The 24,801-nt window shown below is 30.2% G+C and overlaps 1 protein-coding gene and 1 long non-coding RNA gene across 3 annotated transcripts in view; one reads left to right on the top strand and one right to left on the bottom strand.

The window, feature by feature from the left end:
• The window catches only part of LOC142323861 (uncharacterized), a 255,933-nt gene that overhangs the window by 43,128 nt on the left and 188,004 nt on the right, over window positions 1–24,801 (top strand). The window lies entirely within an intron of this gene.
• LOC142323859 (estradiol 17-beta-dehydrogenase 11-like) overlaps window positions 1–24,801 on the bottom strand; it is a 79,575-nt gene that overhangs the window by 16,082 nt on the left and 38,692 nt on the right. For both annotated transcript variants that reach the window (XM_075364158.1, XM_075364157.1), the window contains exons 3-4: window positions 11,335–11,667; window positions 1,132–1,261 (exon numbers count right to left, since the gene is read on the bottom strand). In XM_075364158.1, the coding sequence (XP_075220273.1) occupies window positions 1,132–1,261; window positions 11,335–11,667 (463 nt within the window). The remainder of the gene's footprint in view (window positions 1–1,131; window positions 1,262–11,334; window positions 11,668–24,801) is intronic.

Here is a 24,801-nt window from a genome sequence, read left to right as displayed (position 1 = left end):
AAGTTAAGGTGAAATTAAGTAATAAATAATTAGAGTACATAAAGGTTTTCTGACACGCTAAATATACATTATTGTTTAATTCATGATTTTTTTCTCCAAAAAATCTTTCGAAAGCTTGAGTTAAAACATTTTTAATATTTTCATAATGACTCCAGTCTGTAAATTATTGTGATAGAACAAATTAATATTTTCTAATGATCAGAGCTGAAATGAAATGAAGTGAAATAAAAAATATAATTTTTAATATCTTCAAATTATCATTTTGAACAATTAATTTTTATTTAAATAATCATCCACTGATATTATGTAGAAGGAAATATTGAAGGCCTCCAGAGAAAATTATTATTTTTCTACAAAATAAAAAGTAATTATCGTACTCGGTTCATTTTTTTGTGAGTAGGATATAAATACACAAAATAAAATGCTTATGGGTTGAATTAAGAAATTTATTGTGGGTTCAGTGGAATAGATTCTTGCTGCTGAGCCCTCCCACGGCATTACACAACATCCGGGAGAATCTGCTCGAGAAACCTCCAACCCCGAGCAACAGAAGAGACCAAATTATCTTAACTCGGCTAAGGATTGGACACACCAGGCTTACCCGCTCTCACCTACTTGGCTCTCCTCTGAAGAGCTGTGAGGCTTGCAAGGTCAAATGGTCCGTGTACCGACTGCTCGTTGATTGCCCAATCTTTGGAACCATCCGACAAAACTTAGACCTGGGTTCGGATTTGAAATTTCTATTAAACCAGAAGGAAGGTACAAAACGTTTGTTGCGGTTCCTCTCCTACAGTGAAATGAAGAATAGGATTTAGTGATTTTTTGTCTGATTTATTTATTTTATTTTGTATTTATTGTTGTCATTTGTCTATGTTTGTTATTTATTGTTCCTATATCTTTATTGTTTATTTTTGTTCTTTATGATTTTTGTTGCTTTATATAATACTACATGATAGTGTACAGTAGTCGCTAATGACTGTAATTTTTGATGCGACTATAAATAAAAGCGTTAAAAAAACAGAAATTTATTTTTGTTAATTCAATTGAAATTAACGTACGAAAATAATTTAAATTTAAACATATTTTTAACGCAATTAACAATTTAATATATTTATATTTGTATGTGTATACCTCTTATGGCCCATTTACAAGCAACGTACGCTGAACTGTATGCTAATCCAGTAAATGATGACATAGAAGCAATGGCTACGATGTGACCTTCCTTGTTTTTCCTCATTTCAGGTAGGAATGTCCTAATCGTCTGAAAAATAAACACCATTTTAAATTTGAGCTTTTCATTAAATTTTTTCCCCAAAAACTGTTTTTAATATTTAAATATTTCTTAAAGTATTAGTACATTTAAATATCTTAAAATATTTACTAGTTGCAAATATTTTCTCCATTCAATATGAATGAAAAATTGTTTAGTTTTAATTTGATTTCATCTATTTTAATCTTAGATTACTTTTTTCATTTTTTCCTTGCTGTTGAATTACTATTTGTATAACATAAGTAATTCAGTTATACATAAATAACTCAGTTTAAATCATAATTCAGTAATCAGGTTATCAATTACATTATTCTTGTTTTAAAATATAGAATGTGCGCTTCTCATATGAAAACGTGAAGCCCTAATAACTATTAAATAATTAAATAATATTTTTGTATTATGTTTTACATAATTATCATTGTAAAACAAATAATTTTTAACTGTTAATATTTGGTTAGAGGTTCTTAGGTAAAGAAAGAAGACTTTTTTAAGATACAAGGTAGCTAGATTTGATTCTCAAAACCCACCGGGTTGGTCTAGTGGTAAACGCGTCTTCCCCAATCAGCTGATTTGGAAAGTCGAGAATTACAGCGTTCAAGTCCTAGTAAAGCCAGTTATTTTTACACGGATTTGAATACTAGATCGTGGATACCGGTGTTCTTTGGTGGTTGGGTTTCAATTAACCACACATCTCAGGAACGGTCGAACTGAGAATGTACAATACTACACTTCATTTACACTCATACATATCATCCTCTGAAGAATTATCTAAACGGTAGTTACCGGAGGCTAAACAGGAAAAGGAAGAAGATTTGATTCTCAAGCAGTAGAGCGAGTGAGCGCTTGAGAAAGAGTGAGTGAACAACAGACAGGGGAATTGTTATTAAATAAGAAAACAAAATTGGATGCACGAATTTACTCTAATTTAATTATTTACTATTTTAAACTCTACTTTTAATTTCTTCTTTAACTAAAACTAGTGCAAATATAGCCGCTACATTAACACACAAAGCCGAGCTTCTTGATACAACAAACGAGTTGTACGAATGCATTCATTTTAATTAATTAAAATTAAAACTTTAAAATAGTTAATTAATAACATAAAGTTAGATATGTTATTATTCATAAACAATTAATTATATATAATAATTCAGATTATTTTAATTAAAAAAAATCTAAGAATAATCATTTTCGGACAGCTGTGAATAATTTAATATAAAATCTTAAATTACAATCTTTTTTATTTTGTCAAAATTATTTATATTTTATAAAGTACCATTGAAAATAAGTTTTAATTTTCAACAATTTAATTTCTTTGTAATAAATAAAAAGTAAACGATAAATTAACTTAATTAATCTTATATCTCATTATCTGAATATGTACGCGTAATAATAATAATAACAATAATAATGCCCTTTTTTTTTCTTTTTTTTTTGAACTCTACTCCCCTAGGCCGGTCCGACTGGTTGGTATTGCGCCACCCAGGGGAATGCCTGTTCTACTCTAATGGGCCTTCCCACCTACCGGCTATAAGTCCGGCATGGCAGGTCGGCCCACCGGTCAGTTCTTTTGAGTTCTTTTGCCCCATCCGTATATCGCCACGTCAATACCATGTATTGTCGTGACGTGGCGATTGGGACTTCTCAGATCTTGATATTAACCTAACGAAAAAACCCTTAGGAGTCCCCAGTGGATCATCGGAACCGACACACCTCGGCATGTCAGCCCTCACCACTGAGGCTGTCCACCCTGCGCTATGCTAAAGTTTAAAATCCTAGTCTCCTCTCATCGTTGTTTTTCTGCATAAGTATTCTTTTGATGACCAACTCAACTTTTTTCCAAGTTTCTTCACTGTTTATCATGCTATTGATTAGTCTGCCAGTACCATCAGATGACAGGTCAATACCGTCTGTCTCTTCCCTCCATTTATGACACACAGTGAAAGTATGTTCGATATCATCATCACAGTCACAGTACATACAGGATGCAGTTTCCCTTCTACCGACTCTATGCAGATAGTAATTAAAACTACCGTGTCCTGTAAAATACTGTGACGTGTAAAAGTTTGTTTCACCGTGTTTTCTATATATCCAGTTCCTTAGATTGTGGATTAGCCTTCTGGTCCTGTCTCCAGGGCCTATTGTGCTCCATCTCTCCTGCCATCTCTGTATTAGCCTATGCCTCGCTTCATGAACTTCAACACCTTGATCTCTTTCGACTCTGAAATATATAATAAGGTCGATCGGAGGCACTCCTGATAAAACCCATAACGCCTCATAGGAGACTGTCCTGTACGCGGAAACCACGCCAAGCAACAGTCTCCTATGGGTCCTAACTAAGCGTGCCAAGTTCTTCTTTATCCGTACTGAAGGCTACCATACCGGGACAGCATATAATATCGACGACATAACCGAGGACGCAACAACCCTCCTTTTAGACGCTTTAGGTGCTCTTTGAGAAGTCATAATAATATTAAGAAATTTAGTCATCTTATCAGCCCTATTGCAAACCTCACGCATGTGTTCCGTAAATGCACCAATTTCTCTGAAAGGTGACCCCCAAGTACTTTAATCTATCTTTTTCTGCTATTACTTGTTCATTGACCTTGATATTTAGCCGTTCGATGATCCTTCTGCCAGTAAATGTAATAAAATTACATTTACCAGTATTTAGCGTTAGATTCTTTTCACATAGCCAACCATTTATTATCTGCAATGCCAAATTGGCCTTTTCTTGTGCCTCCAATTCATGCTTGTCACTCGCCAAGACCACCAAATCGTCGGCATAGGCCATAACTTCAACCCCAGCAGGATAGTCTAGATTTAAGATCTCATCAAACGTTAAGACCCATAATAATGGGCCTAAAACTGAGCCCTGGGGCACTCCACCATGTATATCTATCTAGATTTCTCTTTCTTGCGTTGCCACCTTGCATGTTCTATCAGAGAGGTATCTCATTACTTGCCTCCTCAAATATGGACTAACACTTTTTGCTAATAGCGCTCCATGTATATGGCTCCATTTAATGGAGCCAAACGCATTCTTGATATCCAATGAGACTAGCAATTGAACACCCCTCGTCCGCCAGGTGCCGCGTCTTACATCTGTCATCCAGGAGACTACTTTCTTGGCGGCCATCACTGTGGAGCGACCTTTCCAAAACCCATATTGCTTTTGGCTAATCCCCACTCCTTGCTCAATTTCTCCAATAATCCTTGCGGCAAGCATCTTCTCGATCACCTTGCTCATATTATTTAAAAGGCTTAACGGCCTGTATCGAACTTGTTCTTGTTCCTTTCCACCCTTGGAGAGAAAAACAACTCTTGCTTCTCTCCAGCACCGCGGATAGCAGTCATTCTCTAGTCCATGGCTGGCAATGTCCGTCATTTCCCAATGCCGTTGTTTAAAAAGTCCTTTAAGTATAGCAGCTGGAATTCTGTCTACGCCGGGGCTTCTTTTATTGCCAAGCTGGCCAATGGCACAATTCAGTTCGGCAGGTGTAAATCTCCTGGGCTCAGAATCAGGTAAGGTGACAATCGCTTCTTTTTCGCACGGAAATAACTCGTCGAACTGGACCCTGGCGTGATGCTCGCTGAATATCGGTAAACGCACGATTTTGTATGCCTGGCTCCAGGGATCATTGTCCAACTCCTCGCAGAGTCTGGCCCAATGATCCCTTTAGGCTCTCTTGATAGACCTATTAAACTGACGCGTTGCCTCTAAATAACACTTGACTGTGGTGTCATATTCAGAGCCGCCGCTGATCCTTAGTCTTCGCTTTTTCCTCCTAGCTTGTTGTAGAGTATTGCGAAAGCAATAAAAATAATAGGAGGTAGGAGGTAGGAGGTAGGAGGTGCAATAATAATAATAAAAATAATAATGCCCTGAGGTAGGTAATCCCCACGTCCGGAACACATCTACGTTCCACGTCCAGGGCGGTAACAGCCGTACTTATGTACAATACATCTATATGTATTGTACATAAGTATTGGCATATTTTCCATATGTATTGGCTAACGGGGCTCCGAGTAAATTCCTCAGATATGGTTTTCTTTTGACCTGTTTCCACATTCAGGTCCTCACATGGATTGGATTTTTCGGCTACCATGTAGGATATGAACAATTTATTGATTAGGAAGTGGACATATACCAAACTTAGAGCTGGCGATGTGGCGGCCAGGGTCAATGTTATTGCAGGTGTAACGGAAACCCTTCCGTTGTCTACATGCCCCCTGCGATGGCAAACATGTAGCAATGGTGCCTATGTATGTCGGTGAATGGGAGCTCTGAAAGCTTCGGTGAGTAGGAGCCTGGAGTCAGTGCAGAGACTGGGCATCCGCTCTCTGCCAGGACATATGCCGGTTCCACCGGAGTACCGGATCGGACCTCCAAGGTTAGTAGCCCTGGAGTGGGGGTGTACCCCGGCGGCTAGCCTTGCTACAGAAGGGATAAACGTTCATGAATACTGAACAAACAAACGTGGCAGAGGGTGCACGTAAACACCCTCGTTTAGAAACCTCCGATTCGCCACAAGCGAAGAGGAAAAAAGTAAGGAATCTGATAAGATAAAGAAAGATGCTGATAGAATCAGTAAAGACTTAAAGAAAAGTTTATTTGGATATAGCGTAAATAAGCCAAGATTTTTAATTATTACAAAGGAGAATGGAAACTTCCAAAAAGTTAGTCCATTCTTGATCGCAAGAGAGATAACTAATTGTGCTGGTGGACCTGTTAAATATTTTCGTAAAACCTTTAACGGATTACACGTTGAAACCATTAACGACAGTCAAAAAGTCCAGGCATTGAAGAAGATCGGTGAATTTGCGGTATCAGTGGAACCACATAGGACCCTTAATACATCCAGAGGAGTTGTTTGCCGTTATCTTCTAAACTGTACAGCAGAGGAAATAGTACAGGAAATGTCGAGTCAAGGAGTGATTCAGTGTTGCAGACTAACAATGAGAAGAAATGGCGAAGTTCTTCCTTCGGCCTCTCATGTATTGACATTTAAAAGGCCTACCCTTCCTGAAAAGGTGCGTGCTGGTATACATCGGCTTGATGTACGTGCGTTTATTCTGCAGCCTATGCGATGTTTCAAGTGTCAACGTTTCGGGCACACTGCAGCTAGATGTGAAGCGCAGGAAATCTGCATATGTGGAATGAAGATACATGAGGGTGAACCATGTAAAGACCCTCCAACCTGTATTAATTGTAAAGGGCACAATAACTGCCGATCCAGGAATTGCCCAGTTTATAAATCTGAAACGGCCATTCAGGAAGTTAAAACGCTTCAGAAGGTTAGTTATCCTGAAGCGAAGAAAATTGTTAGTCAACGAACACTTCGACAATCGACCACATATGCTGAAGCAGCTGCTGCCCCTTCTTCAACCAAAATTAACGTGGATCAGTTGCTTAATACAATGGCACCAAGCCTTGCAACAATGATAGAAAAAATCATTGATGCTAAGATAGAGTCGACTTATCGCACAGAACCATTAAACATGAGAAGGCTGAATCCCGCATTGACATCGTTGATAAAAGAAACGTACCAGCGCAGCATAAAAAAACTAGCTAAACCTGCGATCATAACACCATCACCTGAAGTAGTAAATAAAAATCTTGATTTGTCTAGAAACGAGGAAAAGATCACTCCGTCGTGTAGTTACAAAACTAAGGAAATAGTCACTAGAAAATCCGAGTCTATCGAAATTGAGGTGCAAGTCGTTATTGAGAAAGCACCAGAGGTAGACGATATACAAACTGTAACAATGGGGGCCTTCAAAAGCTCAAAGAACAGCTTCAGCGAGACCATCTATTTCGGCTGGACCCAGCACTGCTGTAGAGATAGAATCCAGCTCATCAGCCGCGGAAAGTGCATCGCTTGCTAGTCTAGATTCAATAGCAACGATGTTAACAACACCAATGAAGGTTTCATCACATGATGTAAGCCGGCGAACGTCATTGGCATCAGAAAGAGAAGACGATGCCATGTCTGAGGCCTCAGACACACTGTCATCGGAAGTTGAGCCGTTCACAGAATGGAAAAATGTTGCAAGAAAGGATGGCCAAAAGGAAAGCCTAGGAAGTAATTTGTTGGATCAGAAGTTATAGGAAAATGTAAAATTTTGATCATTTTCTGACACATGAAAATGAAATATTGAACTCTTTTTTTATTTTTTTTTTTTAAGTGGGATGGGCCTAATGACCAAAGTAGTCGATGCCCCTAAAAACCTCAAAAAAAAAAAAATAAAAAATAAAAAAAAAATAATAATAATAATGTAATGACATCTATATCTGAATACTGTTTAGTGTGTTCAACCTTGGCAGTGAGACATAAAAGGGTCTGTGGAAAAATAATAGAAATATAATAATAATAGAAAATAATAAAATAATAGTAATAATAGAAATAGAGGTAGTTTCATTCATATATGGGAGTCTCGAAGCGTGGCACGTATAGTGACGGGAGGTAGCCCTCTTGCCTAGGCCACCCTGGCTTGGCTGCATTCAAGAGCAATGAGTCGGGGTGTGTCCAATGATGGCATGGGGGACCCTCAAGGGTGGACTGAGGGCGCGAGGCTATGGGTGGGTGCAATGCATGCCTGTAGCCTGTTTATTTGGAGAGTCAACTGCCACGACATCCTGGCGCGACTGATATTCTGCTTAACGGCGGTTCTGGTCGCCCCGAGGGTGCTAAAATTAAAAAAAAATCGAGACAGGTAGAAGAAGATATGGTATTGATAACTTGTATTTTTAATTTAATGGTTTTTTGAGAACTTTATCTCAAATTTTAATATCGGGACCCTTTACACCCCGTAAGTGTTGTGCAAGTCTTTGTTATTTGTGTTTTAATGTTCTGTGTAGTTTATGCTTTTAAATAAAATGTAAGGGCCCTTTACACCCTTACATATGACGATCCTGATGGTGATACTAATTTCTTTCTAAGAACGTGACGAGGGCTAATGACCTTAGTAGTCGATGCCCGTAAAAATTCAAGAAAAAAATAGAAATATTCCCATTAATTTTGTTTGTCCCGAAATTAATTATTAAATAACGCATTCGTTTGTTTTTTCTATTTTGTTAATTCAAAAAACTGTAGTTTATATGAGAGAAAATCATTACTGATTATTGATTCGGACCATATATACTATTTAAATATTAAAACGGGCGAATGAAAACAAAGTTTTTTTCTGTTACATTCGAGTATGTTGGCAGCATTCCGTAACAATTAATTCTTTTTTCTTTATTATTTAATTATGAAGGATCATAGGAAAGGTGAACGTTCGTTATGATTAAAATATTCTACAAAATATGCTAGTAATTTTACTGCTGCACAAAGGTTGTTTCGACGTCTTATCAATATCAATCTGTGTGATATAGTAATGTCACTTCATGGTGTAATATGTAGATGCAGAATTCTGATGAAATTGGTTCATCGTTGAAAAAAAACCCCTCTTAATTAACAAAGGCACACATCTTAAGAGCTGCAATGCTACGAAGCTCCAAACGATTTACCCATGTCAATCGTTTTCATTTCACTTGTCAAAAATTAGTGTTCAGAAGATTTTTCGTAAGAATCTACACATGCATTCATTTAAAAATGGTACAGGCACTAAGTCATGCTAACGAAAATAATTTTGTGATTTATTTAAAATATTAACAACGACGTTACACACAATATACTAACGACTGATAAATAAAATTTCCACTTATTTGGATGTAAAACTAAAAAAAAAAATCATGTTTTTGACAACAAACGATTCAAACGAAATGTATTAAGAATTATTGCATTGTACAGAGTTTAGTAAATATCCTCCGGTACAACTGTTCCATAATTTTTTGAGGAGAATTATAGTTATAAGTTATTTATAAGTTCTGTTACCGTTAAGCCAAAGCAAAATTTTCGAATGTTTAAAGAGTTTTTGTCCGCTCAAATAGCAGAGAAGTCTGAAATCAATCCAACCAGATATATGGTTTTAATAAGATAAGACGACCAGTAACTTAGACAAACAATGAATATCTGTCTAACCACATTTCTAGATACGGTGATATTCCTTGGTCCGCAAATCATCGGATCTCACAGAATGTAATCTTTTCTTGTAGGGCTATTATAACAGTAAGTATCAGGGATTCCTATTCTCTAAGAAAGTCAAAGAAAAAATTGGAGGCAAATCTACTGGAATTTCTATGAATGTGACGTCGAGTGATAGAAAATATAAAAACTCGTGTTAATGAATGTATAATTGTACTAGTGGGCAACATAACGATTTACTGATCAGAAAGTAACATTTTTTAAGGTATAAATAAATATTATTAATATTAATATAATTTATTCATAATATTCTAAGCTTGTAATATTATTATAATATTCGTAATATAAATAAGCTTATATTTTTGTAAACAGAGAAACTCTTTTTAAAGCTTTGAGAGAATAGGAGGTTGACCATAAAACTTTAATCTCACTTTTACAAACACAATCTCTAAAGTTTAAAAAAATTTTACGTGATTAGCAAACCTCTCCCAGCCATAACATGGTTAAGACAAGGTGATGATGGATTGTCACCGATCCTATTCAAGTTGGTTATGAACAAAGCTATGAAAACCTTTAGGAAAATGAATGATACGTAAGCGAACATCGGATCCATAAACGAAAATTCAAAATAAGATCCCTAGCCTGTGGATCTGAATTTTTCAGCTGAATCAGTGGAGGACACACTAGCAGAGATAGAAGAATTAATAGGAATAGCCCAAAAAGCAGGTCTACAAATAACCTACACCAAGACGGCAGTCATGACGAAGATCAAATCATTCACAGAAAAGACCAAAGAAACTAAATACTGGAACCGTCACTGACCATTATAAGTACCTAGGAGAGAATATGCGTAAAATAGGAATAGATAAAGCGTCAATTAAAAATAGAAAATTAAAACTGTAGAAGCTTAAATTAATCGCCAGACATCTACAATAAGCACAATATTTCTAAAATCACGAAGTTAAGATATTATACAACTGTAGCAAGACCAGTATTATTATATGGATCTGAAGCATTACACCTAATCTACTTCAAAAGACTGCTCAAGATCGAAAGAAGAGGAAGGATAGAGACTGAAGTCTGACATAGTGATCTACCAAAATCAAGTAAACCTAGAAACAGCGATAAGGAAAAGAATGTTAAATTTCTCTGGGCATATGATCAGGATGGACCTAAACAAATTAAATAAAAAAATCTTTGATAAGCTGTGGAATATGAAATTCAAATTACCTGAAACAGATGGAAGGGACCTCCAAAACAAGGGTCCATGTTGCAGTAAAAAGGACAGGAAAAAAATGGACAGATAATCAAAAACGAAGCCATGCCAGAAAAATGAGAAATGCATGGAAGAAAGGAAGATAAGCTAGTAAGAAATGATATTTGCATATTCCTAGGTTGGGCTTTTCTCATAAAAAATGGTATTTAATTGAATGTCAATTTGTAGTTGTTAGAGGTATAAATTTAACAAGTATTATATATAATACAAAAGTTCTATATGCTTATTTAAAGAAAATGTTTTTGTTAACGTTAATAATATTCTTAACGTTCTATATTCCTTAAAATTAATGGTCAGTAAAAACATAATTGGCTACGATGCTCTCATAAGTTCTGTAAAACATGTATTTTAAAATTTATATTTAGGCTAAATGCAAAGAAATGTAAAATTGTAAACCATTTTAATATACAAAAACAGATGTTACGTACCATACATATAATATTTACCACACAAGAGAACGAAAAGACATTAGCAAAATAGAAAGAGAAAGATCAATAATGATCTTTTTATTCGTAGGTTTTGTTGGCCTAAAATTGTAACTATTTTTAATACTTGATATGAAAACAAGAATTTATTTTTATATAAGTTAATAATAATTATAATAACTATTATTTTAGAAGAATAACTTTTTCTATCTCCTTAATAAATTAATTATATTCCTTTAAATTTTATTCTTTTCCCTTACTTTAATTTCAGTTTTGTATTTTATAAAATAAGTTTTCGTAAATTTGAAAGTTATAAGGTACGTTAATACTTACATAGAAATAACTAAGTAAATTTACACTAACAACTCCATTTAGTACAGAATCGTCATAATCAGCATCTATTCTTTGACTTAGAATTAAGGATGCATTATTAATTAAATAGGTAACTGGACCAAGATCTTTAGTAACATTTTTTTGGAGATTCCTAATTTCTTCTGGTCTGCCTACATTTGTGCGATATGCTTGAGCTATACCAAGTTCATCTTTTATCAGTTTTACTGTCTCTTGAGCACTATTTATGTCGATGTCAACACAAGCTACTTTACATCCTTCTCTTGATAATCCTAACGCTAAACCACGTCCTAATCCTCTTCCAGCTCCTGTAACCTGCAATAACAAAAATAAAAGTATATTGTTATTTTTTGTTTTTAACCAGAAAATAATAGAATAATAGGAGATAAATAATAAAATAAAATAAAAAAATTACGCTAATAAGTCGTATACTTTTATAAATTATTATACTTTTAAAACTTTGAAAATTTATTGATCTCAATTTCCGTTTTTTTTTTTTGTTTTTTTTTTTTTTATGTTGTGTATCTCATTTTTTAGTTTAACCTATTATTGAAAAGTAAAACTTGACTACATTTAATAATAACCTCGCATAACTAAAAACAATATTTTTTTTTACAGGTATTGGTTATAATACATAGCTCAGTTTGGTGGTAAGTAAAATTAATTTTTTTAATCTAAAATTATATATACATTCATATATTTTATACTGAAAAACATATTACATAAATACAAAGTAAAATTTTGTATTTATGCTATAGAAAAATGTTTGTTCTTTACTACGGGATTTAAATGTACTACGTTTTAATATTACACATACATATTAGTAATTCAAATTAATAAATAATTACTATAGATTTCAAAGAAGCAATGCTAAATAACTGTTTTTTGTTTCAATAAATAATTACTATAAAAAAACTAGTTTAATTAAATAAAACTGAAATATTTTATATAACGTTATTAATATCGTTATTTTTTAAAACAATTTAATCTGTTGTAAAACTGGGAAAAAGTAGAAATTTTAAACTACTAAGTTCTAATTTAATAAACCTAAATATTAAGTCCAAAGTTTTTTGTCTTGGCTATACGAGAAGAACGAGTAGATATTAATTTGATACTAAGGGTGGGAGAATGTTAAGACAATTTATATATCAACTCCATTTATACATGAAATGGGTTATGTTAATATGATATTTCATTAATGTGGGTTATAAAAGTTCAGAAAATATTTTTGAGGAAAAAATTGTTGATCGATATTTTGGTTGGGACTGAGATCTCTTATGGTCTTATAAATTATGTTGTCCAAAACTTTAATTAAATATTTATGGTGGCCCTTTTTATAATGCAGCGTCTAACACACCAGAAGTAAATCAGATATAAAACGAATTATATCTAAATTCAGATTTAATTCCTTTCCTTCCGTTTGAGTTCGGTAATGAGTATTTAATCAATAATTACCTCTTCATGAATTATAAAGCAAAATTTCAAATGCCTAATTACGAAAAGAGGAAAAATAAGAAATGTTGTTATTTGGGATTTTACCTTTTATCAATCTCTTAAACCTTCTATTCTTTTATTTCTCTTTTTCTTCTTCTCCTCCGGGCCGGATCCTGCAGTTAAGTATTATACAGCCCAGGGGAGTGTCTATTACTCTGTATTAAGATTGTCAAATTTCAGCTTCATAAATTTAAGATATTGAGGAAACATTGATGAAAGTTTGAATGTTATTTATATATACTTTTGAATTTTCCACGCGCGCACACACACACACACAGCATCCCTTTCGAAGCTTCGTCCGCGCTAAACGGTTACTTGCGTTTCGCGTCGCAAATGATTTTTTTTTATTTTATGTTTTTTACTCAATTAACCAGAGGCAGGTGCAGCCAGTCGCGTCGCACATAAACATAAATTTAACAGTGGCAGTGGCTGTGTTGGTTGAGCCACCGTCGCACCCTTAAAAAATCGAAATTCAAAAACCCGAAAATAGTTTTCAGATATTTATCTGAAGGTTATTTGCAAGCTCAAATCTACTGAATTTCTCGTTTAGTATAGTCGGAAATGGGGAAAATTTACAATAATTTTTTCAAAATGTTTTATCTTTCTTCAACCGTTTCAAAGTCAAATTTCATTAAATTAGTAACTGGTTTTTATATATTCGCATGAAGATTTCACACACCAAAAGCCAAGTTGGTAGTTTCATTTGTTAACGAGAGATTCAAAAATAGGTGATTTTTAAAAAAAGTTCAAAAATTCCTTTTAACTCTTCGAACATGGGCTTTCAAAATAACTCGAAATTGTTTTTTAGACATCGACATGAAGACTACAATACACCAAAAATTAATATCTTCATTTTTACCGAAAAATTAAAAAAATAGCCGAGTATGAAATAAAATTCAAAAATCCATTTTTCTCCTTTAACCTGGGAATTTCAAAATATCTAGAAATCGGTTTTTGGATATTCAAGTGAATATTTTACACACCAAAAATCAAGTTGATATCTATATTTTTTACCGAGAAATTAAAAAAAAAATAGTAAATTTCAGTTTCACTATATTTTAACCCTTTAAACTCAGATTTTCAAAAAAAATTCTTTCTAAGTATGCACTTCACCGTAACAACGTGTTTACAAATTTTTATCAATTTATCTTCAGTAATCTTTGCTGGGCGTTGATTATGAATTACTCACGACATGTTTTATATATATATATATATATATATATATATATATATATATATATATATATATACATGTATATGTGTGTGTGTGTGCGTGCGTATGTAATATTATAAACTAAAAAACTAGAAATGCAGGGAACTCATCGATTCCCTCCTAAATGTCAAAAGTTGAGCGTTAAAGACAAAACAGAAATGTGTTAAAACAAAATTAGTCAAATACTTACATTAGTAAAATCTAAACAAAACTGAGTTTACTAAAAGTAATTAATTAAAAACGAACTGTTTTTTTATTTCTAAATAATTCACACTTTGATTTCAAATATACTGTATGAAATGAAATGTATATAAAAGACGTCATAGATGAGCCAAAAATTTGTTTCAACAAAAAAAAGAAAAGAATTTACGAAGTGATTTTATTTTTAAGTCTTCATTACTTAAATAAGAAATTACGAAAATTTGAGTTTGCGTAAGAAAGACTATTTACACGAAAAACATCTAAGCATTTTTAAAATCTTTTAATTCTTATTATAATAATATATTTCTTTTAATTAATTTAATATTTCTTTTAATTTATTTTTATTTTCTTTTAATTAACACCAGGTTAAATTTTTAAACGCTATAAATCTGAATAGTTTTGAATCCACAGTTTAGGTCCTGTTTCAATATTATCTCGTATACTTCATTCATCGTTGGCCACCTGTCATTTGAAAATTGAGCTCGTTCTAATAATATTAATAATTTGTTTGTAAAATTATTAAAAAACGTGTTAAAGCATGTTTTCGTTAAAATCGCTAATAGGAAGTTAAACAATTTTAATTTAGCAAAATTTTGTTTAAATTCGAAGTTTTATTTCCAAACCGTCAAGTCATATATAGCATACAGATTTTTTTTACAGTTTCTCAAAAAATTAACACTAATATTACTGAATTTTAGGACTTTTTCTCAAATTTCTAACAGGTATTTTAATTTTCTTGATTACGGTTTACTTTTAATAAAATAATAATATTCAAAGCTGTATTTTAGTCCTCGTTTAGCTTAATCTTATCCAAATAAAAATAAAAAAAAAATTAAAACTGAATTTCATCACACATTATATGACATCAATATTAATGTTTTCAGAAAAAAAAGAAAAAAAATAGTTATACATGTACGTAATAAATAGAATCGTTGTATACTTTTGAAGATATGGTACAAATAAAATAACATTTGGAGAAAGGGCAATAAAATCCCTTGCCTTAGGCGTAAACTCCCTTAAGGCAGGTTCTGAAACTTTGAGAATTAGTGGTTTACCAAAACAAATTTAAGATATCTTTTAGGTATTGAAATTTTTATTGTGTTTTGAACTGGACGGTTATCTCTTTAAGAACAGTTTATTTTTAACGAATCTTAAAGTAAGTAAAACATATTTAAAAAAAATATGTATACAAAAAAAAAATTATAAAATTATACAGGATAATTCTTTGTGTAGTTATCTTCATAATTAGACAAGGAAAAAGAATTTATATCCTTTTACCTTTTAAAGAATTTTTGATTAATGTTTTTTATAAATCGCTAGAAAAGTATACATATTTATAGAGTTGCCTATACAAAGAAAAAAACTGTGTAGGTCAAGTAGTTGATGTTAGTAATAACTGGTTACGATTAAATACGTAATAAAGGTTGAGTGTTGTTTGTATGGCACGCGGGTGAACTTTCTATTTGTTTACATATGTTTACTGACATGTGTTTATAGTTACGTTATAATAATTTATTAGCAGTTTCCTTCTCATAATTTTGATAAAATATTGTTATAAACTTGCATCATTCTTAATTTTTCGATTCGGCCAACTATACACCACATTAACAATTTTCTTAGTGTCCCTCTCAAGTACCTTTTAAATATCTCACAAGCGTTTTTCCTGAATCCTTTTACTATTTTTTTTTTTTTTGTAGAAAATCATCTTTTCCGAAATTTCTTTTAATTTTTCTTGTTTAATTCTTGATTTCATAAGTCCGGAATTTCTATACTTATTTTAAGTCTTTTGTCACTTAATCACAATATAAACTGTTAATTTTCTTTCTTAATAAAAAAGAGGATTTTCTTGGGAATTATAAAATCTATTATCACTCGTCCTTAAAAAGTAACTAAATCTCTTCTCATACATTTTTGTTTAAATTTCTGCGTAGCATTTTGTAGGGGCGGAGTTTATATAAATTGTGTCGTTCTTTACAGGACCACATATTTCCTTTAAAAATATATTTTCCTTATTTTAGATTTCGTTTAAATAGTCTGTGCTGAATAATTGTGCAAATAAAACGCTTTTGAAAAATCATTGAAGTTAAATTTCCAATTTTTTATTTATGGATATAGATTTTTGTATTCTTGTTATAATATGCATATAAAAATTAATTTTTATTTTTTTTCTACTTTTATTCTCTTCAACAAAGGTTGTAAACGAAAATAATATTATATTTCACAGAAAGCAGAAATCTCTGCTTTCTTAGCAACGGTTTTTATAAATAGTAATTAATTATTTACACATACGTTTACTAATTTCATTCATTGAAATAAAACGTAAAACGGGTAAATGAGAGTTTTAAATAAACAGAAACTCTACAAAAGTATTCAGTAAAGATATCGAATAATGTAATAGCAGGAAGTAGTAAAAGATAGTTTAAAACGTTTGTATTCTACTGATAAAATGAATTTTATAAGTTATTAATTTTATTCATACAGAGTTTAATTGATATTATAATATCTGTTTAAATGAATAAACCATTAGTACTGTTTTTTATGTAAAAATATTTAAATACATCCTCAGAATGTAAGATAGCAAATGGATTCAATAACAAATAGCAATATTAACAGTGGTTACTATTAAGAGCGGTTAGAAATAAATTGTATTATGCTGGTAAGATGCAATTTTTTATACTGTTCATTTTATGCATACGTATATAATTGTTTTTTTAATGAGATTATTATTAAATATTGGTCACGAAACTAAATATATTATTCATACTTTTTTTATTTTCATGTAAAGTATGTCCTTACATTTCCTTGAATGAAGGTCATTTAAAAAAACATAAATAAAAAATTGTACGCAAGTAATACTAGTCGACCTCACCTATCCAACTAATATATAACTTTATTTTTTGCTTTTTTAATTTTAAGAAAAAATATCAAGTCCTTTATAATACTAGTTTCTTTATTTATGAAATTATCTCCTAAAGTGCTGTGAGAAAAGTATATATATATATATATATATATATATGAATATAAAAGGTATTTTGATAATCAAATGGATTAAAAGAGGTGGGATTTTATTTGTTTAGTTATTTATCTTGTCTATTTTTATTTTTTTTTTAAAGAAAGATTAATAACTAACGACTTCTGATAAATAGTTATTGTTTTATATGACTGTTCAATGCTAACGTGTTTAATTTTCTTTTTTCAAACATCATAAAAGGTATTCTAAAATTTTTTCTAACGTTAATACGTGAATTAAAATGTACGATTAAAGAAAATGTTTGATCTATTCTACATAAGATTAAGGTTAGGAAAAGAGGTTTTATTTCGCCGCTGAAGGAGTTAAAATTTTGGATTTATTCTTTGTCTTGTTTTGAAAACGGAATACAAGCTTTCACCTTGAGAAAATAGCAGAATGGGTGGAACACCTTATTAATAGAAGATTTTTTTACTAATCGTACTGTATCTTTTTTATTCCCCACGAAATAAAAATCTGGTGGGGAAAAAAATCGAATATCAGTGTATTGTTATATTCATTACTCCAGATATAGTGGCTTAAGTATTGGACGAACTTTTCTACCGGTTTGATATGTGCCGCATGACGAAAGGTGCTTACATTGAACACTAGAATGAAAAAAGTTATTTCATTTTATTTGTGATTCATTACAGTGAGCCGATGTTAAGAGATATTATATAGCTCTAAAGCCCCGATATTTTTTTGTACAATGTATTTTGTACATTTTAGGCTACACATGGCAAACATTTGTAAGTCAACAGTCAAATAGGTTATTAAAAAAATTCTACGAAGACTTTGTAGAAAAATTTGTATTATCGAACTAAAATGTAGGTTTTCTTAAAGGGTTTGTGTTATTAAAAACTAATCGTTTGTCGTTTACCAGTTTTTTCAATAGGTTTACGAAACGTTTTCTTCTTTTCATCTCCTTGTAGCTTCTTCTCTTCCTAATATCCCAATTTTTCTTTTATATCTTCTTTTTTTCATTCACTTTTCTGTGCACGTTCATTAAATGAAGGTAGGTTCTCCGTAAGATGTATTCCAACTCAGACATTGTCAACGACATCAAATGCTGCTCATCTCTCATTTTTCATAACACCTTCTTTCCTCATTTTATCCATCCCTTTCACTTTATCCATTCTTCTTCACAACCGCATTTCAAAATATTTGAACAATATTTGTTAGCAGCCTATATAAGGTATCTTTATTTTTATAATCGTAGTATAAGGCAGATCTATTTGATATAGATCTACAATAGTGGTCTTAAGGTTACTTAGAATATCTTCAGCCCAATTAATTTAACTTAATATGGGCTCTTTAATCTCATTCTTATTAACTACCTTTGTGTAAATTTGGACTTGAAGTGAAGAAGTACTTGTAAATTGTTGGTCAATGTATTTTTTAACCCTTGGTCAATTCCATTATTTATCCTAATATTGTGTTAATTCATTTATAATATTTTTACTTTCTTGGTATCAGCTATAGAGTATTCTACAAGAAGGAAAGTATGGTAATCAATCACAAAAAGTGTATGGGTTTATTTTTACAAGCATGTAGCAAAATTTATTTATAAGTTTGAATTTAGATATTTATAATATAAATTAAATATATTTGTTTATATATGTATAAAGTGATTTTTAAATGGACTACAGTATATAAGGTAAAAATTACAAAAATTTTATTCCAGTTTAAGCTAGTTTTTTAGTCTATAAAGAACTTTGTTTAGAGCGAAATCTATCCCAAACTCCTCAACTTTAAAAAAATCAATTAAAATTTAATTATTTTATTTTACTTAAAAACTGAGTTTGCAGAATGAGTCTCCATGTGCCACTTGACAATCCTGGAAGTGATATATGAGAAATGTCATCACACAGGTAATCGTGTGATATGTATTTGTATATCCAAAATTGTAAAAAAAATATAACCGTAAATTAGTTTATCTATAATTAGAGATTACGTTACATGAATAACTTTTAAATAATATATTTGATATTATTTAAATAATGTATTATTTTTTATTACTATACATTGGTAATGTTTATTAATTTGGTGTTTTAATTTTTAATTATTTATTTATATAAATAGATATTTTATTTTGTTTAGAAACAGTAGGTATTTCTATGTCAAACTTTATATCTTTAGCAAATCTATGGAAGATTTATGGATCATCAAAAGTATTAAACAAATATTTATAAGGTTAGAATAATAAAAGTGAATACCGAACTGTTTCCGTTCACCTTGAAATACAACTGAAGGAAATTAACATTAATCTACATTATTTAGTGTATCTTTTAATTATGTAAGCTCTGAACTGATTTCATGATCTTGAATTTTTTATTCGGATTAACTACTAAATATAAGTTCTATTTTTATTTTTTAAATTAATTTTCAGAATTTTATTTTAATTTTATTCATTATTCAACTTTTTAGTTTTTTTGAAAATACATTATGGATGGAAATTGAAAAGATTTCCTGCGTTAAAAACCTGCCAATATCTTAAAAAAGTTACGTCAAAACTCTGTATCTTCAAATGTTTAATATGATTTTATAATGATAAAGAATTCTTTAGAAACATCTACGTAACAGTTCTAAATAGAATTAAACATTTTATAAAATAACCTCAAAAATATTAAAATTATTTAGAAACTTTATTGACTCGTTTTAATTTTGAGATGAAGCATTTTAATGGATTTTCCCTACATTAAAAATTGAATGCTGTTATAGCCTCAAAAACTATTTTTAAACATTAAAATTGTTATCGTTATTGATTTTTAATTATTTGATGAAGTATGACAAAAAAAAGTATTAATCGATATTGAAAAATTGGAAAAATAATATTTCAGTTATTTACAACGAAAAAATATCTTAATATTTAAAAAAAATTAAAGAAAATATTTTTTATATTCCTATTATAAAGTACTAATTAAAATATTATTTTTCTTTAAAAATAATAAAATACACTGCTGGAAAAAGTCAGTCAGGTTTAAAATATTTAAAGCAATATTAAATATTTTAAGAAATAATATTTATGTAAAGTGTCTAATATTATGAAGAAACAAAAAATAAAAATTTTAAAATACTTTTTCTTCTGATTCATTAATTCACTTTTAAATTGTTTATTATTGCATTAATAACTAAAATAATAATTATATTTAATAATGAAATTTATTTCTAGATATTTATGTTATATTATTATTTAAAAGATTCAATATTATACGTTAAATATATTTATTAGAAATTTGTGTTTTCATATCCACAACAAATAAAATAATTAATTTTAAATTCTCAATTTTTATAACGACACACTGAACCAAACTGTATAATAAAACGTTTGCAGTCATCTTTGCGATCCTGAATAGTGCTGCTGTTCTCACATTGGCGTCAGCTGATGGAAATTCTTTATTTTTTTAAGTTCAGCATGCACGTATTAATAATCAATGCGTGAGATTTATATTCTGTCGGTTCATTTTAATGCATTTTATCATTGATTTTTAGTTTTTTATACATTCCACAAGTTCAAGTATGTTAAAATGTAAACCTTTTTTGTGTAGAAGAAAATCAAAGATTAGCTTTGTAACAGTGCTGATGTATTCGTGAACTATGTTATGAGGTGGTTAGCACAGCTAATTTTGAAATTGCTCTGGAAGGATGCTATTTATTGTTGCATATCATTCGACCATTGCAGAGTATTGAACAGTTAAAACAGTCTGTGACATGATGTTTTATTTTTTGTATGTCTAATGATTTGTTTTGTGCTGTTTGTTGATCTGAAGACAAATTAATACCGTCCCTGATAGTCTTGTTACAGGATGTCTATATGTTTGTATATCATTTCTATAACAGATAGAGAGAGATTAATATCTCTATGTTTGAAGAGACGGAGAGGTGAATTTCTTCATTTTCTCTGAACAATCATTTGACAATATATACAGAAAAATATCTGAACTCTTATTTGGGAATATATATAGTAATATAAAAATATGTTGTGTAAGGTTAAAAATGGTAAGGTAATGATAAAAAAAGTTACGTCAACCTTATGGAATAACCAGATTTCTAAGAGGAATTTGAGATAAAATTTTTAGTGTTAAATCTGTTGTTTCAGAAGAATGGGGGTTTCAACAGCAGATTAAAATAGAAACTGATAATTATGAAAATGAAATTGTTATTTATATATTCTTCCAAAGTTAAAAAAAAGGCACATATTTGTAAAATATATCTTCTTTTTTATTTGTTATTAATGTTTGTTTTGTGGATATGGTGCTAAAATTAATGGTTTGTGATTTATGACTGAGCTTGAAATTTCATATTTGACTTTAAGTTTGCTTGCAACTATTTATTGTGTATTATTTATTTTGGGGATTCCTTAAGGACCTTCTTATCACGTGCTTTTGTCAGGAGACTTACTTATGGCTCCGCAAGAGAGCCGATTGTAATTTTAATTGTTACTGAGGAAAAAAAAAATATATATTTGTAAAATAATTTCAGTTCCTTAATTTTTAAATAAATAAAAAACACCAGTTAATGTATTTTGTATTTTTTATTTATTATTTAGACTAAAATATGAAAGATATATTGTTAATTTAAATTAAAATTAAAAATCTTCCGATCACAAAGATTGGAATATAATCAGATTAGTATATTATATATGCATTGTTCATTTTCTGTATATGAATAGGTTTATAAAATGTACTATATCAAATAGGTATTATAAAGGCCTTTGAATTTCCGAGATAGATAGAGTGAGGAGGGAGGTAAAACGTTAATTATGTTTGTTTTGTATACGCGTACACTAGTTTATTGGTTTGACTTAGGTCACATGAAATATATTTAAAATTGAATTAAATCCGTAACATTATTATAAGCTTGTTTGTTAAAACATATTCCTAACCCTTTCTCATACAGTGCCTCACTTTGACAATGGTTTTTGCCAATTGTGGCTAGTCGCATATTAAATTATCTGACAGGATAAATGTGGAAAAATAAATTCGTGTATCTGCTCATACAGGTGTTTATGTGTGTGAGATTTTTGTTATATTTATATTTTTGTTATATTTATATAAATCATTACTTCCTTCAATATATAAATTTAAGATACATAATATTCAAATTATCTTTATCCAGTTATATTTAATTTTAGAAAAAAAAGACTAAACTAAATATGTACAATTTTCATATATTTTATAAACGAAAGTTTATGCGTTTTAAAAAAGAAACAGGTAAGATTATTTGGGTTATCATGGTGTCATCATCACTGCTAATCTGCCTGGCGGCAGGTCCCTTACGCCACTGCTGCTTCCATCCATCCCTGACCCAAGCCTTCTACTTCGTCCCTTTGTAGTTTCTAATCTTCACCTCATTTATTAACTTCATCCTTGTTCTTCCTCGCTTCATTTGTCTTTCTACTGAACCTTTCAACGCAGTTTTCAAGATTCAACTTCCTTTAACCACACATCCTAAGTAGTTTCATTTTCTTTTATGTACCTCCCGCATAAGTTCTCTTTCTTCTTTCTTCTTCTGTTCATTACTTCCTTATTTCTCACTTTATCCATCCATCTTACGTTCTCTATATCCACATCTCAAAACCACAATCCAGTTCTTCCTCTTTTAACGTGTCGTCCATTCTTCACAAGACACTCCATATGTAACATTTGACTTACTTCTACGTTCTTCCTTAACTCGTATAAGTTCAGACTTTTACGACGTTCAATTAAAAAAATAGGAATTTTGCATGCTACATCGAATAACTCGGATTCCATTCCCGGCAGTATTTAGAAAATTTATAAAAATTCAGCACTACTATAGTTTTATTTATTTATTGCATAAAATTATCGGTGTAAATATTATATTTTACAAGTTATATAAAAATATAAATAAAAAAAAAAATAAATAAAAATATATATATATATATATATAATGAAGTTATACATGTACTAAAATATAAACAATCAGTACAGAATATTTACTATTTTACATTTATGAAATTAGGGATATGAAAGGAAAAACCCAGAGATGATAATAGTTAGGTATTGAGAAATAATAACAATTGATAATAGTTATAATCACTTATTAAAGTATGGGTATTATCCTACAGTTTGAAATTATAGGCAGTGATGTTGGCTTCTAATTATAATCGTAGCTTAAAAGGCTGTATTCGGATATATTTATTTATTATTTTTAAAAAAATATAGTTAATTTATTTTATCTAAAAACAACCCTGTTATTTCATGATTGTTGTTATCCAGTTATTTAAGAGTTTTTCTTTTCATACGTGGTATAATTATTGGTATCGATACCTTTTTTTTACTAAACTAATAAATTTTTATATAATTATTGTGAAGTGTTTGATATTTATATGTAACTTTAGTTATATCGTTCAAATTTTCAAAGAACTGTAAAAAAAACAATTGCAAGATTTTTTCCATAAATAATTTAAGTAAATATCAATTAATTATACAAAAACTTATGATTTTATAAATGAAATTTCCAATAGAAGATTTATTGTTCACTGATTTAAACAAAATATAAATTTAATGTATATTCATTCACTGGATAACCTTCATACGTCTATATGTGTGCTATTAAATTTTGATTGGAAAAATAAATGAAAATGGCGTCCGGTATTTAAAATTCATATAAATTGGTATTGAGAAATTAATCAGTATAGATAATAACAATATTTTATTATGTAACCCACAGAAAAAAGTACGTATAATGATTTTCAGAATATGTTAGATTTAACGAATGAATTCATTATAACGTTGAAACCATAATATAGCAGACGGAGAGTAAATTCACGTAACTAATCCGTTCCTACAGATTCTATATATACATACAGATATAATATTGCCGGTTTTATATATTCTCTGGAATGTTAGAAATTATAAGATACTCCAACTTAGACTTTATTTTTATCATGTAATATACAATACTTTAATGGCTAAAAGTAGTAATTTTTTTTTATATTTATTTCTACAAACGACGAATATTTTTTATTCACTAATTATTAGTGGAAATATTTCTAAGTAGTACTTGAGTATTTAGTATAAAATTCTTAAGTCCTATCGTAATTTTTTAAAATAGTTAAAATATTAAAGGAAAACTATTTTTTTATCTAGTGATTTATCATTAGTTATTGATTAAAATGTAGTTGATTATGTGAAACGGAATAAAATTTAAAAAAATGATAAGTAAATTTGGACCTAAATACCAGTATAAGAAAAAAAGAGTTATTTAAAAATGCAGGGAAAAATTAAAAGAGTAGAAAATAGAAAACGTTTGGCTCTATTCGAGGACAGTGTGAGATAATGATGTAATCTGTTTATGTTGTTTTTTTTTAACTTTTTCGTAGATGAAGGAATATAAAAAAATTAAGAAAAAGAAATTCAGAGCGGAATAACTACCAGGAGAAGAAATATGTTAAAATTCACCAGTGAAATTATATTCTAGCAGAAAATACTAAGTAATAAGGAATTCTAAATGGCTTGAATGTACTCTTGTAAGAGTAATTCATCCTGAAAATAAATAAGAGTAAAACAAA

Source organism: Lycorma delicatula, chromosome 4, assembly GCF_047948215.1.
Source record: "Lycorma delicatula isolate Av1 chromosome 4, ASM4794821v1, whole genome shotgun sequence".
Lineage (NCBI taxonomy): Eukaryota > Metazoa > Arthropoda > Insecta > Hemiptera > Fulgoridae > Lycorma > Lycorma delicatula.
The sequence above is the reverse complement of the archived record's forward strand: the minus strand, read 5'-3'. Positions and strand labels throughout refer to the sequence as shown.